Source organism: Onychomys torridus, chromosome 11 (assembly GCF_903995425.1).
Source record: "Onychomys torridus chromosome 11, mOncTor1.1, whole genome shotgun sequence".
In the NCBI taxonomy this organism is placed as follows: domain Eukaryota; kingdom Metazoa; phylum Chordata; class Mammalia; order Rodentia; family Cricetidae; genus Onychomys; species Onychomys torridus.
In genome coordinates, this window is record NC_050453.1 from 18275514 (window position 1) to 18293613 (window position 18100).

The window sequence follows — 18100 nt, forward strand, 5'->3', positions numbered from 1 at the left end:
TTTGTATATTAAGACTTTAATAGTTATTCTTGAATATCCAAGAATATACTGTATAAACTTCCCCTTTAGGTTAAAAAAAAAAAAAAAAGCCTGTGGAGTCACTGTTTTGTTTAAGAATCTTACTAGGTATTTTTATTTAAATATTAGGATTAAAACTATATTACTATATATCAAGGCTGAAGAGATGGCTCATGAGTTTAGAATGCATAATACTGACCTGAGTTTAACTCCCAGGCCCTATATCAGGTGACCCTTAACTGCCTGTAATGCCAGCTTCAGGGAAATTGACGCCTCTGGTCTCCATTAGTACCTGCATTCACTGGCACAAAACCACTCCCAAACATACATAGTAAGAATAAAGTGAATTTTAAAAAAAAATTCTCGCAATACTCTTGTAGCACGAATCCTAATTGGTCTTAATGATAAAAACCCAGAGTCAGGTGTCAGGGTGAAAGCTGAAAGATCAGAGAAACAGAACAGCCAGCCACTAGTTCTCACCTCTCTGAAATCCTCAGCCGAAAGGGCTCTCAGCTCTTGTCTCCTTCCACCTTATATTCCTCTCTCTGCCCAGCCGTATCACTTCCTGTCTCCATCTTCCTAATGCTGAGATTAAAGGCATGAAATCCCAAGTGCTAGGATGAAAGGTATGTGCCACCACTGCCTGACTCTGTTTCTCTTTTAGACTGGATCAATCTTCTGTAGCCCAGGGTGGTCTTGAACTCACAGCTAAGCACCAAACATCCAATATATGTATTGGGGGAATATTTAAGATCTATTAATAGCAGACAGTTTTCATCTTCACTTTTCATAGATTTAGAGTAATAAGAACCAGTACTTAAATTGCTAAGTACCCATTAGCATGAAGAATGGAAATTCATGAAGGACTAAAGGATGTAGATAACAACAGTTGACCTTTATTCTAATTTGAATGTATTAAATCAAACATGGATTGTGAATGAGGTGCCTTCTAAATGCAGTGAAGTAGAGATGAAATTTTTATATATATATATCTTTTTAAAGGAAAGTGTACCAGCCGGGGGGTGGGGGTGGTAGAACACACCTTTAATCCCAGCACTTGGAAGGCACAGCCAGGTGGATCTCTGTGAGTTTGAGTCCAGCCTGGGCTACAGAGCAAGTTCCAGGATGGGCTCTGAAGCTACGCAGAAAACCCTGTCTCAAAAAAAGAAAAAAAAAAAGGAAAGTATTACTCTAAAACTTGACTTATTTCTGATAGTCTTAGATTGAAGTCATCATTGAGAAAATACATTATTGGGTTGAAAAATACTGCTAAAAACACACTTTGTCACAGGTATTTTAAGCAAAGTTACTTTTCTATCCAGTAGCCATGGTCTCTGATATTTACAGCTATCATTTTTTCACTGAATTTTTAGGTTCTTAAACTTCAAAGTGGAAATAATTCCTCTATGGAAGACTGAGTAACTGCCTATATGTCTTCATCATCCAGTTTTACATGCTTCCTGTCTGTACATGGTGTGGGAAGCAGGGTGTACCAGCAACTGTCCCAAGAAGCACCTCTTAGAACTCTGCCTTATGTGTTGCAAGTGTTGGTCCATCCTGAAAATGTCTGTTCCAAAACTCTTCTTTAATATCTTCTATAAAAAAGATGACAACTACGTTTCTAGACAATTTTTTAAAAAATGAATGTTTCTTTCTTTAGATATAGATAAAAATTAGTTCATGGGTCCAGTCAAGATATATGGGGAGAGAGATTTAAGACTTAGCAATAACCCAGTACATCTAGAGAGCCATAAGCTGCCTTCATAGCTGTGGATTATGATTCAGTAGAATTCATTTTTAAAGGTTTGTTGATGGTTTTACTAGATGCCTACAGGATTAGAGCATGAGTTTTTTATATAGGAATTTGACATAGACACTGGTTAGTATTAACACACATAGTAGGGGAAGAAAAAATGGCTTTAGTTGCCAAATTATTTTTTATAGAAAATAAATACCATAGAACTTGGGAAAGAAGCAACATTTATTAGCTATGGTTACTTTAAGAGTTTACTTTTGAGTTGTTAACATGAGCTCTTGTAGCTCAAATTCTAATTGGTCTTAATAATAAAGTCTTGGAATCAGATATCAGGGTGAAAGCTGAAAAATCAGTGAAGCAGAGTAGCAGCCAGCCACTAAGAAGATTTTTTTTTTTTTTTTTTTTTTTTTGGCTTTTTTGTTTTTGTTTTTCGAGACAGGGTTTCTCTGTGTAGTTTTGGAGCCTGTCCTGGATCTCACTCTGTAGACCAGGCTGTCCTCGAACTCACAGGGATCTGCCTGGCTCTGCCTCCCGAGTGCTGGGATTAAAGGCGTGTGCTGCCACCACCCAGCTAGAAAGACTTCTGACTTCTAGGAATCCTCAGAATGAAAGGGGCCGAGCTCCTGTCTCCATCCTGCCTTATCACTTCCTCTCTCTGCCCAGCCATATCACTTCCTGTTTCCTCCTCCCAAGTGCTGGGATTAGAGGTGTGTGCCTCCACTGCCTGGCCTCTGATCTCCAGGCAAGCTTTATTTGTTAGAGCACAAATAAAATATCTCCAGAAGCTCTGGATGATAGGTGTTTGGAAGAAGGAAAGGTATTACCAATTACATAGGCATTGAAGTCAGAAATTAATACCTTGCTTGAGCAACTGGTTATTTTGTGTGGTGGTAGATGTGTATCTCCAAACAAACTGTCAGCTCTTTCTGTTACCAGCCAGCTCAGGTCTTTATTAATTCTCCCTAGATCATGTTAACAGTCTTCCAATTGGTTTCAATCAGTCAAAACTTACGTTCAGATATTCTCTTCTCTGCAATACTTGAAAGCAAAGCAAGAGCGTTGTGCAAATACTATTCCTTTTCTCAGAAAAAAAATCTTAAAGTTGCTCCATTTTTCACATGGGGAAGCTGAATTGTTACTATTTTTTATAAACACTTGTAAAAATAAAAATTATATCAATGTTACACATTTTCAATATTTCTACATATGTTTTTAATATTCCACAATTTTGTTGTGGTAGTGGTGGAGATCAAACCCAGGAACAGTCACATATTTGGAAACTGCTGGTGAGGTACCTAGCCCTCCATGGATGTTTTTATGTTGATTGCCACATTCTGTTAAGTTCTGTGTCATGATCATTCATAAGTGGTTTTACTCTGAATGACTTCTTAGACTATTTTATATACTTAATCCTTTGAAGATTGGATGTGTTCTTATTCCCAATTGTGAGGAAACTTTTAGATAAAAAGGAAATTAAGTCTAATAGTAGGTATATCTCACTATAAGAAATAGATGCCTTACTTAAAAATAAATCAGAAAATGACAATATAAGTTCAGTCAAATGGCTTTTTGTTTGTTTGTTTTTGTTTTTCCAGGCAGGGTTTCTCTGTGTAGCTTTGCTCCTTTCCTGGAACTCACTCGGTAGACCAGGCTGGCCTCGGACTCACAGAGATCCGCCTGACTCTGCCTCCAAGTGCTGGGATTAAAGGCGTGCGCCACCACCACCTGGCTCAAATGGCTTTTGAAGGATAGTTTCTGCAGGCTGAGTGTGTGACAAATGTTGCCCCTGTATAGTTAGAAGTTGCCTTTTTCTTTTCACAATATTTCAGTGTCTTTCTGAATCTTTTAAAAGAAACTCTTGCTTACTATCTATTGGGAAGACATTAAAATGAAATTGTTTGAAACTGAATTACTTAGTTGCTTTAGAAAGGGAAAGGGTGTGATAGGTAATGCTTTTAAGGAAAGCAGGCCAGGACTGGTAAGGCCTATCATTTACAACCTGTGATACCAGGATGGAAGTAGATTCCAGCAGAAGCAGCTTCCTCTGCTCCTAGTCTTGTCTTTCTCCCACAGTGTTCCCATGGTGATTTGTCTGAAATTGTTACTGAGTTACTTTGAAGTACTTTTGACATTAACTTTTTCCTTGTTTGCTCTTGTGTTCCTAATTAACAACTTTGCATATATGCACTCGGTGAAACTGCTTATCATGTGTGTTAACATAATATATACGTGTTATCAAATTTAATGTGTGTACTTAGTCTGTAAGAACAGAGCTAGTAGAGTGGAAACACATATTACGAGACTTATTAGAGTACTTTATGGGGTGATCCAGGTAGTCAGTGGCTGTCTCCTGATGGCAGTTACCAACAGGATAGATGAACTTGCTAGTGAGAGTGGAGGCAAGCAAGCAAAAAGCAAAAGCTGCTTTCTTTTGTGTCCTTTTATGTGGGCAGCCACTAAAAGGTGGGGCCCAGATTTAGGCTGAGTCTTTCCACCTTAAGTGATCTATTCAAGAAAATCTCTCACAGGTGTGTCCAGCTGCTTGGTGTTTTAGTTTAGTTGAAAACCAAGATTAGCCACAACAATATGTAAATACATATTTTAGGAAACATAAGTTCTAGTGAATATTTAGAAAGTTGTTATTGGGAGTGTTGTGTTCTCAACACTGTACCGAGTACTCAGAGAAATAAAGAAACGGACTTTTACAAAATTGTAACTATGCACCACACCCTTTTAGATAATGTTATCTCATTTAATCCTTTACAGCAATGCTATGAGGTAAATATTGTGTTTCCCATTTGAAAAGGTTCAGAAAATTGTGACATGCTCATTTGATAGTTGTCAGAGCCAGAAGTTATATGCATGACTCGTTCAATACAAACTTGGAATTCTGTGTTAACTTCAGTACTCCACAGATAACAGGTAATAATAATTAGATCTAAAGAATTTGTAATACAGTAGCAAAAATGCTCTGTGACACTTGGGATTAGTGCTTGAAATGTTTCCTGATTAAAATCTGGAGTAGGTTTTATAATTAAAATAGGAAGTTTAGGAAAGGAAGATTCACTAGAGATTGAGATTGTTCAGAGAAATAGTAACATTTTAAAGGACAGACTGAATTCTAGGTAACAGTACTAATCTAATTAAAGAAATCCTTTCTCAGAAACTTGGCCTCAATATCTTCTCTCTTGAATTAACTGGATATGGAATGCTCAGGAGTGAATCAGAGCTCCATGGTGTGCTGTGGCTGCATTCCTGCTGGGCTACTCTTGGCCTTTCTCCAGAGAGTAGCACCTAGCCTTAATCCATCTTTTGTTTAACTGATACCTTTTGTTTCTCTTGCCACCCTATGTGAGTCTTGCCTCAGAGTCTCCCAAGGATACAAAGGCCTATGTAAAACTTGGTTCAGGAAACCTGGCAAACTGGTACCTGGTAAATCCAGGAATTTGCACTTGGCATTGTAAGTTTGGGGGCTCCTTTCAGGTTGAGCATCTGGAAATCAACTGGCTAAAGTGTAAATAAACACTGAGAAAAATAAAAATGCCCTGGGTGAAGGGAAAGCGCTTCAGCCCTTAGAGGCTGGATCCCCTGCATCTGCAAAAGACTAGATTCATTCTTAAGGGGCCTCTGAGTCTTCTTTCCAAGTATCCATGTAAATCCACACACCTGTGCCGCGACACTTCCCAACAGTATGGGGTTTTCCTGTTTCTATATAGAATAAAAAATACTGGAGGAAAAGAGTGTCTTGGGGTTATAATTGCTGTGATGAAGCCACATAACCAAAAGCACCTTGGGGAGGAGAGGGTTTATTTCACTCACAGTTCCATATCATCATCAAAATTAGTGAGGCCATGGAAGGGTGCTGCTTACTGGCTTGCTCCTCATGGCTTGCTTAGCCTGCTTTGTTATAAAACCCAGGACCACCTGCTCTGGGGTGGCATCACTCACAGTGGGCTGAGTCATCTCACATTAATCACTATTTCAGAAAATGCTCTACAGGCTTGCCTACATACCAGTCTTATGGAAGTATTTCTCATTTGGGGTTCCCTCCTCTCAGGTGACTCTAGCCTGTGTCATAAAATTAACCACCACAGTGGGATACCTTAAAGAAAGAAACGTGGCACTTGAAACAGTTAATAGATTGCTTTAGTTACCCCAGATACTTGTTTTTCCAAAGCCAGAGTTAGGCCCAAGGTATTCCGTTAGCTTACCTGGTGTTTTGTATACAATTTCTCTAGTATCGTTATTTATTGTCGTTTAGTAACTTATAAAATAATTTTCTTGACACAGATAAATACTGCATTTCAAATCCCATCTTAAGGGTAAAGTTTTTAAACTAAAAATGTTTTTAACTATAGTTTTTAGCTTGGGAAGGATAGATATCTCTTGAAATAGTTCATTCATAAACAGAGCCTTTTCTGTAGGAATAGTGTAGTAATGAGGGTAGAGAGGATGGGTTGAGCGCTAACCAATGTGTACAAAACAAGTTTCACCTGGTAGACTTAATGTAGAGTTTATTTTGCATGAATTTCTTATTGATAGGTCAGTATATTTCAGTTTTTCAGGCCAGAATTTATTAAATGTATAAAGCACCATATACCAAGCCAGCTTTGATGCAGAGCAGGATCCTTGTATTGTTGTCTTATATTATTGCTGATCCTTGTATTTTCTTCTATGACACCCTTTCATGTTTGAATGGTGAAAATAATTCTGCTTGCTACTTTCCGACTGCATTCAGTTGTGACATGATAAAATCTATACAAGATGTTTGGTAGAGTATATACATTTTATCTGATTTAGTCCTTAACTACTGCTTTTCAGTAAATCATTTTTGCAGCTTAAAATTTTAGTTTCTAGAAAGTAGATATTGTGTATGGTTTAAAAATAATAATTAGAATCATGATCTGTACCTAACATAATTGGTGCTTTAATCCCATATTAAAGTTTGATACATAAGGAATTGGGGAATTGAGTAAAGAAAGAATTGACATTAAAAAAACCCTACTATGTATTACTTATTTTACTTTTTATAAATATATTTACCATAAGAAACATGGCTTATATATTATTTCTTTTAAAGAAAAACTAGATAATAAAGCAGCCTTATAGAGCTTAGAGTCTCAAAGCAAGTAACTTTAACTCTTAGCTTTAATTCAATTTGATTATATGCAGAGTTAAGATTCTTCAAGTAATGAGTAGTCGATACCCACAGAAAAATGTAATCTTCCTGGTATGATACATGGTGCATCCACACAGACTCTTATATACTCAAAGTAAATTTGAGTATATAAGCCTATTAGGGTAGATCAGGGTGAATGCAGACATCGCTATCAGGTCTCTGATTTATTTTGTTTAAAAGAAAAATACTGTGTTATTTTGAACAGATCGCACACATAACTGTCCTAAATCAGAATTTTGTCATATGTAGAATAAAGGAGTTAGTTGAATCATCTCAAAAGTCCTTATTTAAAAAAAAATTCTTGATTGTAAATTTTTAAATCATTATTCAGTTGAGACTAATAATAATAACAAATTACCACTGATTAAGCCCTTGCCTGTTACACATTGTACACATTCATTGCTTTTTTTTTTTTTTTTTTTAAGCCATGTCTGAAGCATGGTAATACCTGTCTGTCCCAGTGATAGAGCTGGGCTTTGGGGTCAGGGCTCATTGTGTCCCCCTCCTTACTGCTGCATGCCTAGGGCTTCAGCGTGACAATTCTGGTGGGGATTTGAGAAGGTGAGGGCTGGCTGTGCCTGTCCTTCACTAGTCTGTCAGTGTCAGGGTCAAATCTTGTCATTCGCATCTCTATAAAGATCCTCTGGGCAGTTTTGTCCCTCCCATGTAAGGACAGTGAGGCGAGGCAGGGGATCACGAGTACGCACAGCTTCCAGCATTGCTCTTCCCGTCACAGCAGAAGTCACAGCACAGACATTAAGTTTCAGGGGAAAGACCCTTTGGGTATTTTTCATAAATTTTATAGTTATCATTTTTGCTCATTTTTGTAAATTGTATTTGAGGTTCTCATGTTTTGTTGCTTCTCCAGAATTGTTAGTGCTAAATCACTGCCTTACTGCCCCCCTCCCATGTCTTTGTTGATTTAAAAACATTTGTTATATTTCTAGTAATGTTAAATGAGGCCTAAGGCCAGAGTGGAAGGAAGGGCCTTTCAACCTCAGTATTTAGAAACGATATAGAGGAATTGTTTTGGGTTGGAAATAATACATAATCAAGCAGATGCTAATGAAAAAATGCAATGCAGAGGAAGAGAAAAGAGATTGGGGTGCTGTTTGGAAGTTCCATAGAGGAGAGTACATTGCCCCTTTATTATAACAATGTTTCTGCACTATAATAAGGCCTTTCACTGCAAGTTCAGCCTTTTTCATTCATTTGTTTTGTGCTCTGCTTCCTCTGTTACTAATTGTCAGCACAATAGACTTCCAATATGAAGTCTCAGTGTCCTTTTGGACCAATTTGTCATTGTCTTTCTCTCTCACCCCCAACCCATGCACTCAGAATCTATTACCATGGTTGCATTTTTAGATATTTTGTATGTTTTAAAATGGCAGTGCTTTTGAAACATGCCAGAATAGTTCATGGTAATTGAATCATCTAACTAGCAACAGTTACTGCTTCCAAAATGCATGCTGATAGTTTCTATTTCTATAGGCTATTCTAATAAAATAACTTAAAATATACATATAATATCTAAGCACTATTTCAGTCATTGTTGTTTTTAAACTTCATTGTAATTTGTATTATTTACATATTTATTGTTTACCATGTAAACTATTCCAAGTTTTTGTGACTTTACAAAGTTGTATGTTACTTTCCCATCAATAACTCCTTATTCTTACAAATAATTTTACTATGACTAAGCAATAAGCAAAATTGTCATAGACTGACAGAGCTGAATAAATTCTGGTGTAAGATCCAAAAATAGCTTAGTTGATAGACTTCCTTCCTAGAATTCACAAGGCCCAAGATTTATCCCAACAGCTTGTCACATTGGATCTGATGATGCAGGGTTGTAATCTTAACAGTCATGGTAGAAATGCAAGATGATCAGAAGTTCAAGGTCATTTTCAGCTAAAAAGTGTGTTTTAGGCCAGCCTGGGGTACATGAGATCTTAAGGGGAAAAAGATAATAAACAGAAAAAAATATTTAAAGTAGTAAATTGCGTTTTGTTACAAATGTAATCAAAATATACACTTAAAATATATACACAAATGTAATACACAAAAAATACAACTTAAAGTTGTAGATTACTTACATATATTATCAGATTTTTAAAGGCCATGGCTAGTCTGTTGCAATAAATAAATTTTTAAAAATACAAAAAAAAAATGTGCCTAATTCCTTATTTTGAGTTTACTAAATGTATTCTTTGGATTCTCTCAGTTAAGTATTGCATGTCACTTTTGTGTTTCAATTATTGTTTCAAAGTTACCACAGTGTATTTTTACTAGCAATTTCATGTATGCAAAGAATGGTTATTCTACAAAATTCTTAAGAGATATATTTATTTCATGAAAGGCAGGCTGTGGTAGATAGACAGTATAAAAATTATTGATGGTGAAAATGCTGACTCTCAAAATGTGCTTTGGGTAAATAGTGGTAACTATGATAACCATATTCATTAAAGAAAAATTTATTTTGACAGGTTCAAAATTTAAAGCCACAAATAGTATCCCATGCAACTACCAATGTAGTAATTTAAATAGTACAGTTTGGAATGTAGGTCATAAAGTGAAAAATACCTGCCAGAATAGAAAATAATGTTAGTAACCTGATCTTAGGCTCATCATTATTGACTATGTTATGCAATAAAGAATAAGGACTTATTTAACCCCCATTCTTCTATGTGAAAAAATATATGTTGTCTTTGGATAATAGGTGTAATTGGCTCAGATAGTTGTAACTAGAAATGTAGACAAGTTTGGGAATCAGTTATTTGCCATTAGTAAGTAAACATGTTTATTATCATCAACTTAATTGTTAATGTACAAGATGAGACCCAGCCATGAAAATAATCCAAATAAAATGATGCCTTTCTCCTTGACTATACCTTACCTGAGAAACAATTAGTGCCCTGGAGCAGGATTCTGCCAGGAATATTCCTGATCCTTTTCTTCCCACCAATATTGTTAGCAGGTGAAAATTATCCTGGGTTTCTTCATAAGAAAAAGGTATCATAGATGGAGAAAAACCAAGCCCAGAGATGGAATAGAAAGGGCAATAAGGGGGACTAGGTCTAGTCTCCTTGTTTTCACAGATTACTCAGTTTTTTTTTTTAATTAAGAAAAATTTTTCATTCACTTTACACATCAGTCAAAGATCCCCCTCTTCCCTTCTCCTGCCTCCCCAGCCTCTCCCCCTAACCCTCTCCCTATTTCCCCCCACAAAAAGGCAAGGCCTCCCTTGGGGAGGCACATCCAGTAGAGACAAGTCCAAGCCCTTCTCCCTGCCTCAAGACTGCACGAGGTGTCCCATCATAGGTAGTGGGCTCCAAAAAGCCCCCTCATGCACCAAGGATGGATTCTGATTCTATCACCAGGGGGCCCCTCCAAGCAAATCAAGCTACACAATTGTCTAGCCATGCAGAGGGCCTAGTCTAGTCCCATGCAGGCTCCATAGCCATTGATCCAACTTTCATGAGTTCCCACTAGTTAACAAGGAAGATCCAAAGAGGGACACATGGATCACCCTGGGAAGGGGAAATAGATGAGCTCTCCATGAGTGAACTGGGAGTGGGGGTGGGCAATGGAGGGTAGGGGATGGGGAATGAGACCATAAGGGAATGGGATGGTTGAGCTGGAACAGGGATGGAGTGGGAAAGCAATGAAAGAGATACTATGATGGAGGGAGATATCATAGGGATAGAGAGAAACCTGGTGCTGGGGAAGTTGCCGGGAGTCCCCAAGGATGACCCCAGCTTGGACTACTAGAAATAGAGGAGAGGGTGCCAGAACTTAACTGGCTTGTCCCAGTGATCAGATCAGTGAACACCCTAACTGTCTTCACAAAACTTTCTCCAATGACTGATGGAGGCAGATGCAGAGATCCACAGCCAAACACCAGGCAGAGCTCCAGGAGTCTAGTAGGAGAGAGAAAGGAGGGATTCTGTGAGCAAGTGCATCAGGATCATGATGGGGCAACCTGCAGAGATTACCAAACAAGATTACTCAGTTTTTAAAGACAATTTTTTAGCACGAGAGCATGGAATTTGGATTCAGATAGCTCTGGGATACATCTTTAAACAGTTTCACACAAGCTGTGCATTTTGAATAAGTTGTTTAGCTAGTTAAGCCTTATAGATTTGCTCATTTATAAAATGGAGCACAATAACAGTGTTTAGGTTTGTGTTTTGAGGTAGAAACATTCAGGAACCATGCAGTGCAGCATGTGGCACATAATGACCATTCAGTGTTTGTGCTGGGATTGTTGTCCATTGGGCACCGCCTTAACCTGTCTTCAGTATATTAAATAAATATCTTCTAAGGTGGAATTATAATTGGACATCATGTCTTTTTGTCTGAGCAATAATGAAAACATTAAAAGGAAATGTATTAAATAAAAATATACTTAGAAGTTTAAAAATAAACTTTCAGTTGGCATCATTTAATTATTCAATATAAACTATGTATATGTTTATGATAAATGGAATATGTTATGATTTTTTTACATTGACTATCAGAACTTTTTGTTTAATCTTGAGTTCTTTGAGTGGTAGGAGGTGGTCTCAATCTGTATCCCTGGCTATCTTGGAACTCCCTTTGTAGACCAAGCTAGCCTCAAACTTACAGAAATACACCGGCCTCTGCTTCCTGAGTAATAAAATTATAGATTTCTGCCACCATGCCCAGCCTCAGTAGAATATTTTTTAAATTAGTATTTAAAAGATTAAAAGGGTTGAAATAAAATCTTAAACTTTTTGGTATAATCTGAACAGATGATTTCTCAAAATTTCTTTTGGAGATTATATATATTGATTTGGCATGTTACAGTCCTGTTAATTGGCTTTCAAGTTTGCAGAAAAATTAGAATTTCGAACAAACTTTGTCATCTGTGGTTCAGAATGGTGTAAAGTAAGCAGAGTGTTTGAAATTCAGCTTGTAGTTGATTACTCCCCAGAAGCTTAACTAGTGTAACTGCTTAATGTAAGAGTTAGTTTAACAGACATTTGAAAGTAAGCTTCAGGTTGGAAGCAGATGCTCCCTCTTGAAATGGTAAGACAGAGAGTGGGAAGAAAGATGCCCAGTGCCTTTCTCTGGGCTCCACATATCCACAGAGACAGGCATACGCATGTGTCACATATACTGTGCATAAACACATGCCTGCACACAGGATTTTTTTTTTCTTTTTTTTCCAGAGCTGAGGACAGAACCCAGGGCCTTGTGCTTGCTAGGCAAGTGCTCTACCACTGAGCTAAATCCCCAACCCCCAATACAGCTTTCAATATTGTTTCTTTGCATTGGATTATTTTACAGTTTGACTTTATTGTGTTTTGAAGTGATTCTCTTATCTGTTTGAGATTTTAAACATTTCTTGTGTTTGGATGTCTATAGATTTGGGAAGTTTTCTGCTATAATTTCATCAAATACAATTTTGATTTTTTAAAATGGTTATCTCAGATCTTTCTATTCTATAGATTAATAGATTTGCCACCTTGATTGAATTTCAGAATTCTGAGATGTTTTGGTCCCCATTAAAATTTTCATATCCAGTTTACCAACGCCCTCATCAATTTTCTTGTTGAGGTTTTCTTCTATTTTGCTTTTTATAAATATTGCTAATTATCCCCCCTCCATTTTCTTTCTTTTTTTTTTTTCTCACATGTTCCTGACTGTGGTTTCTGGATTGAATTTATCTGCTTGCTTTTAATACCTTTTCATGCCTTTTTCTCTATAAACTTACAATATTTTCATTTTTACATTTAGTATATTGTACTTTGGTAGTTCATGTGTCACCAGTCATTTGGAGGAATCATGATACCTTAGTTTTTCATATTTCTTGTGTCTCTGTGTTGTGATTTGCATGTCTCTTAGTGTGGCTTTTTCTTACGGTTTTATTTGATGATCATATCTGGTACAACTTAGCAAAAACCAAGCTACTTTAACAGCATCAAGTCATAGAAATACAGACATATACTTAATGTCTATTAAAGCCTATTAATATACCAATGGCCATAAAACAGCAAATGGAAACTACTATGATGTACTATCAAGTTAAAAATTTAGTAGAATAAGTATGGACATAATTAATACAATAAAGTCAGTATCTTAGTTACTTTTCTACTGTAGTGACAGAGCACCATGACCAAGGCAATTTACCATTTAATTTGAGTCTCACAGTTCAGAGGTTTAGAGTCCATGACCATACAGGGACCATGGTAGTGGGTAGGCATGGTGCTGGGACACTAGCTGAGAGTTTACATCTGAACATCTGATCCAGAAGCATGAGGTGGACGGGAGGGAGGGAGGGAAGTGGGGGAGAGAACACACACACACACACAGATACACACACACACACACAGATACACACACACACACAGATACACACACACACACAGATACACACACACACACAGATACACACACACACACAGATACACACACACACACAGATACACACACACACACAGATACACACACACACAGATACACACACACACACAGATACACACACACACACACACACACACACACACACACGGACGGACGGACGGACAGAGGGAGGGAGGGAGGGAAGAATCTCTTGAAACCTCAAAGCCCAACCCTGCTGACAAACCTTTTCCAGTAAGGCCTTTCGAATCCTTCCCAGCTTTGGCCCAAGCCTTCAAACAGATGAACAGATGGGGGGTCTCATTCAAGCCACTACAGGCAGGCAAGGACAGAAACAGAGGCGAGGAAAGGTTAAATAAATAAATGAGAAATTGAAAAGAATATTATGACGGGTTAGAAAAGAGCAAGAGATTAAGGGGAAAACACAAAATTAGGTAAATGAAGGAAGAGAAGTAAAGAAAAAAATGTAAAAATGTATTTTTTAATTCAATGCATTCAAGTTAAAATATCATTAAAATTCGAGAATGAGAGTGGGGAGGGAATTATACAGAAGCAAAACAGAAGATCAGGAGAAGGAAAAAAGGGTGAGCAACAATGAATTATATAAAATTAGAATACTATATAAAAGGAAAAGTCAAAAACATGTAAAAAATACATTAAATAAAAATCTTATTAAAATGTTTTTAATTAAAATTTAATTAAAATTTTTAAAAAGGGAAAAATGGAAGGCAAAGATGAAAAGGAAAGGTGAAATATCCATCAGCTTCTTTGTGTGTCTTTGGAAACTATAGTGTGCCAGGTGTGTATATTGGGAGGGTCTTTTGAAGTGTGAACTTTTGCCTCTTTCTGGTGTATGCTGTTACTGAGTCTGTACTGGATAAGTGTCTGATGTCTATCAAAGTTGTCTTCACTTCGATAGCTTCCATTCTTGGTCATATACTAGGACTTCTACACACCACACTTAACTTTGCAGTCTGTGGGCTGGGCAGGTTATCACACCTTATCAAGATACTACCCTTTTCTCGGTTTATATGCTCCAGAAGTGGCTAATATCTAGCTAGTGGATGCTTTCCAAGTGTGTTGAAACTATTGGACTCAGCTTTAATACTGGGCTTTGTGCAGGCAGAATACCTGCCTTTGTACCTTCAAGATAGGTGGCTCCAGAGTTCTATCTCCTGCAGACCTCAGGTTTAGAGCTTTTGGTCTCTGCAAGGTGATTCTCAGTTAATGAGATTTGTTCCTAGCACTTCCTTATCTTATTGGAGCTTCTTGCTCTACACTCTGCTACTTTTCAGTGTCTGATCCTTATTCTATACAACTGTTTTACCATGGGATTGTGGTAGGCCAAATTAAGACTCCCTGATCTATGGTTGCTCCCTGTATACAGTCTCCCAGGATAGCTCAGTTTCTTGTTTGTTTGTTTTGACAGTAGGTTCTCTTTTAAGATGGTGCCTTGCCATTGCCCTAACAGTCTTATAGAATAACACAATAGGGTTTCTCTCTACCCCTGAACCATCACCTGAAGCAATCACTGTCTTATCAAACTCATAATTGGGTTCTAGGCTTGGGAGGGTTATGGGCTCTAAGGGTTGGACTACCCATGCCTTACTTGGCTTGCCCTTTAGAAGTGGCTTCTGCTTTCCTTTCCCTCGTGAGACTCTAAAATTCATATTTTTAACCATTATACCATGTTTCTTTATTTGAAGTTTTCCTAGATATTCCTTGAACAGAATCTGATCAGTTCATGACTGACTGATTCTAGTGACTGTGGATACCAAGAATTACAAGCAGTTTATTTTTCAGAAGACTTCATAGGGTAAAAGCTACCTTCTTAAGATGTTTGATACTATAATACAATGTCAAGTGAAAAACAAAGGGCATAATTATAAATAAGGAAACTGTAGAGGGGGGAAATGGCAAGTCTGTGTCCCAGAGTAAAAAATAAATAAGTGAATAAATAAATAATGGAATGAGTATGATTTCACCTAGACCTTAAAGGATTGGTATTGCTACCACAGTTGAGGCTTGCAAATTGATAGGGGTAAAATAAATAGGTGTTTCAGATGGTAGAAGCCACTGAAGCAAAGTTAAGGGTACAAGAAAGAACAGGATGTGTTTGGGAAAATTGAAGAGTCTCGTTTAACTGGTTGAACTGGTCATAGTGGTGATGGTCTGGAAAGAAATACTAAGGTCATTGGGTTGGGAATTTAGCTCAGCGGTAGAGCGCTTGCCTAGCAAGTGCAAAGCCCTGGGTTCGATCCTCAGTTAAAAAAAAAAAAAAAAAAAAAGAAAAGAAATAGTAAAGTCAGGTTGTGAGTGACCTTGAATCTGTGAAAAGTTGTCTGTTGCAGTGGGTTCTGTTTAGAATGGCACTCTGTAGTTGTCGTCTATTTACGTAATGGTTTAAGAACTTGTATATTTAAAGAGATATTTGACTTTATTTATAGAATGCCAGTTAATGAAAACAGAGCGACCAAAGCCAAATACATTTATTATCAGATGTCTTCAGTGGACCACTGTTATAGAGAGAACATTTCATGTAGATACTCCAGAGGAAAGGTAAGAGACTTGTTTATTTATATTAGGTTAAAAAATAGTCTAAAGATGTACTTGTAGCTAGATTATTATTTGTTAGATATAAATACATTTGCAGCGTGTTATACTTTATTGCTCTGTTTCTGTTGTCTTGCATGTTTAACTGGGGCTGGAAAAATGATAAAACACCCTTGGACTACTTTAAAATACACTTTTTCAGAAAAAACAGTTATACAAATATTTTTAAAGCTTGAGCACATTTTATATACAAATTATCTTTTTATAATATGTACAGTTGATTATACTCAACTTTGAAATTCTGAATGAAATACAGTAGTAAATGGATTTAAGGAGCATTTCTGCCTGGATGCATATTAGCTTCAGTTGGTTGCCTGCAATATTACATTGAGAAGGATTCTGAGATTTGGGTCTTAAGTTTAGAATACTAGTAAATAATATGATTGGTTAGTGTGACTGATTGTCCTGTGACTGACGGGTGCACAGCAGCATGATGAGGATCATCTGTGTGCCATCCGTGGGCCGTCGCTCCAGTCTTATCCAAATTTTTATTTTAATAATACTTTCAATCATTAAATTGTGATTTGTCATTACTTTAGGGAATATAGAAAAGAAAAATACAAGTTTGACACTGATAATAGCTTATTATTTATTTATTTATTTATTTGGTTTTTTGAGACAGGTTTTCTCTGTGTAGTTTTAGTACCTGTCCTGGATTTCGCTCACTCTCTAGCCCAGGCTGGCCTCAAACTCAGATCTGCCTGGCTCTGCTTCCCGAGTACTGGGATTAAAGGCATGAGCACCACTGCCCAGCTAGTTTATTTCCTATACGTTTAATATCATTCTTTATTTTGGAGTGCATACAGGCTTGTTTGTCTCCCCTCCCCAATTTTTACGTTTGTTTATGTTGAACTTTACCGTTATCTACCCTAGGCCTTCTGCACATGGAGTTTATTTGCTCCACATAGAGCTGTGGTCATGATAATTCTAGTATCTTTTGGGTCTTAGTGTCAAGCAGCAGTTTTCCCCCAGCACTTACTTTGGTAGGCTAGCAATATCCCTTGGCTGCATAGTTACATGGCTATGTTTCTTTTTCACTTTACGTGTTTGTGTATTTTGCCTGTATGCATGTTCATGTACCATTTATGTGTACATCCCATGGAGACCTGAGGAGGGTTTCAGATCTCTTGGAACTGAAGTTACAGACAGAAGGTTGTTAGCTCCCTTATGAGTGCTAGGAATCAAACCTGGGTCCTCTGGAAGAACATCTGTAGATGAATTTTTAAGCAGTCTTATTAAATAAGAAACACAGAGCCAAATACAGGAGTGCAAGCCATCGAGATCAGAGCAATAGCCGCCAACTAACCCTAGCTCACCACCTCCTGTAGCTTCCCAAGAGAGCTTCTTCCTGTCTAACCTATGCCTTTATTGCCTTGCTGTTCTGCCTTCTCATTGGCTCTAAGCCCAGCCACATCACTTCCTAGTCACTGCCCATCTATACAGACCTTCAGGTTTCTATGGTTGGGACTGGGATTAAAGGCATGTTTCATCACCCTTGGCTGTGTCCTTGAACACACAGAGACTGCTTGCCATGTGATCGGAGTAAGGGTGTGTTCTACCACTGCCTGACTTCTGTTTATGGCTGGCTATGACTTCTGATCTCCAGGCAAATCTTATTTATTAACATATAAATTATGTTAATAATTTTAGCACAAATAAAATATCATCACAAGCAGCTAGTGCTCTTAACCACTGAGCATCTCTCTAGCCTCTCCCTAGTTTTTTAACCAAGTATATCATTACTATAACCTTTATTTGCTTTTATAACCTTCTTGACAGCAAGGATCATTCATCAGTTGATAGACATTTATCTTGTTTTGTTTTATTTATTTTTCTTGAAATTCTTCAGCACATAGTCCAGGATGTGATGACAAAATGTTTGCTAGATGATTGAATTAATGCAATGCTCTCCTGTTATCATATTTCTTGGAAAATGTTATTTTGAGTGGACTTTTAACATTCAATGAAACTTGATTTGTTTTTGAGTTGTTGTTTCCAAACCTGAATCTAAGCCAGATCTTCAGTTTGGGGTGTCTTGTTGTGTCTTGTTGTGCAGTTCAGGTTGGCCTGAAACTTAACTGTGTTACCCAGGATCACTTCAGACTGTGACAGTCCTCTGCCTTAACTTCCTGAGGGCTGAGATAGAT

The 18100-nt window shown here is 37.4% G+C and overlaps 1 protein-coding gene across 2 annotated transcripts in view; it reads left to right on the forward strand.

Annotated features, from left to right (window-relative positions):
• Window positions 1-18100, forward strand: part of Akt3 (AKT serine/threonine kinase 3) — a 255291-nt gene that overhangs the window by 133439 nt on the left and 103752 nt on the right. For both annotated transcript variants that reach the window (XM_036201762.1, XM_036201763.1), the window contains exon 4: window positions 15788-15899. In XM_036201762.1, the coding sequence (XP_036057655.1) occupies window positions 15788-15899 (112 nt within the window). The remainder of the gene's footprint in view (window positions 1-15787; window positions 15900-18100) is intronic.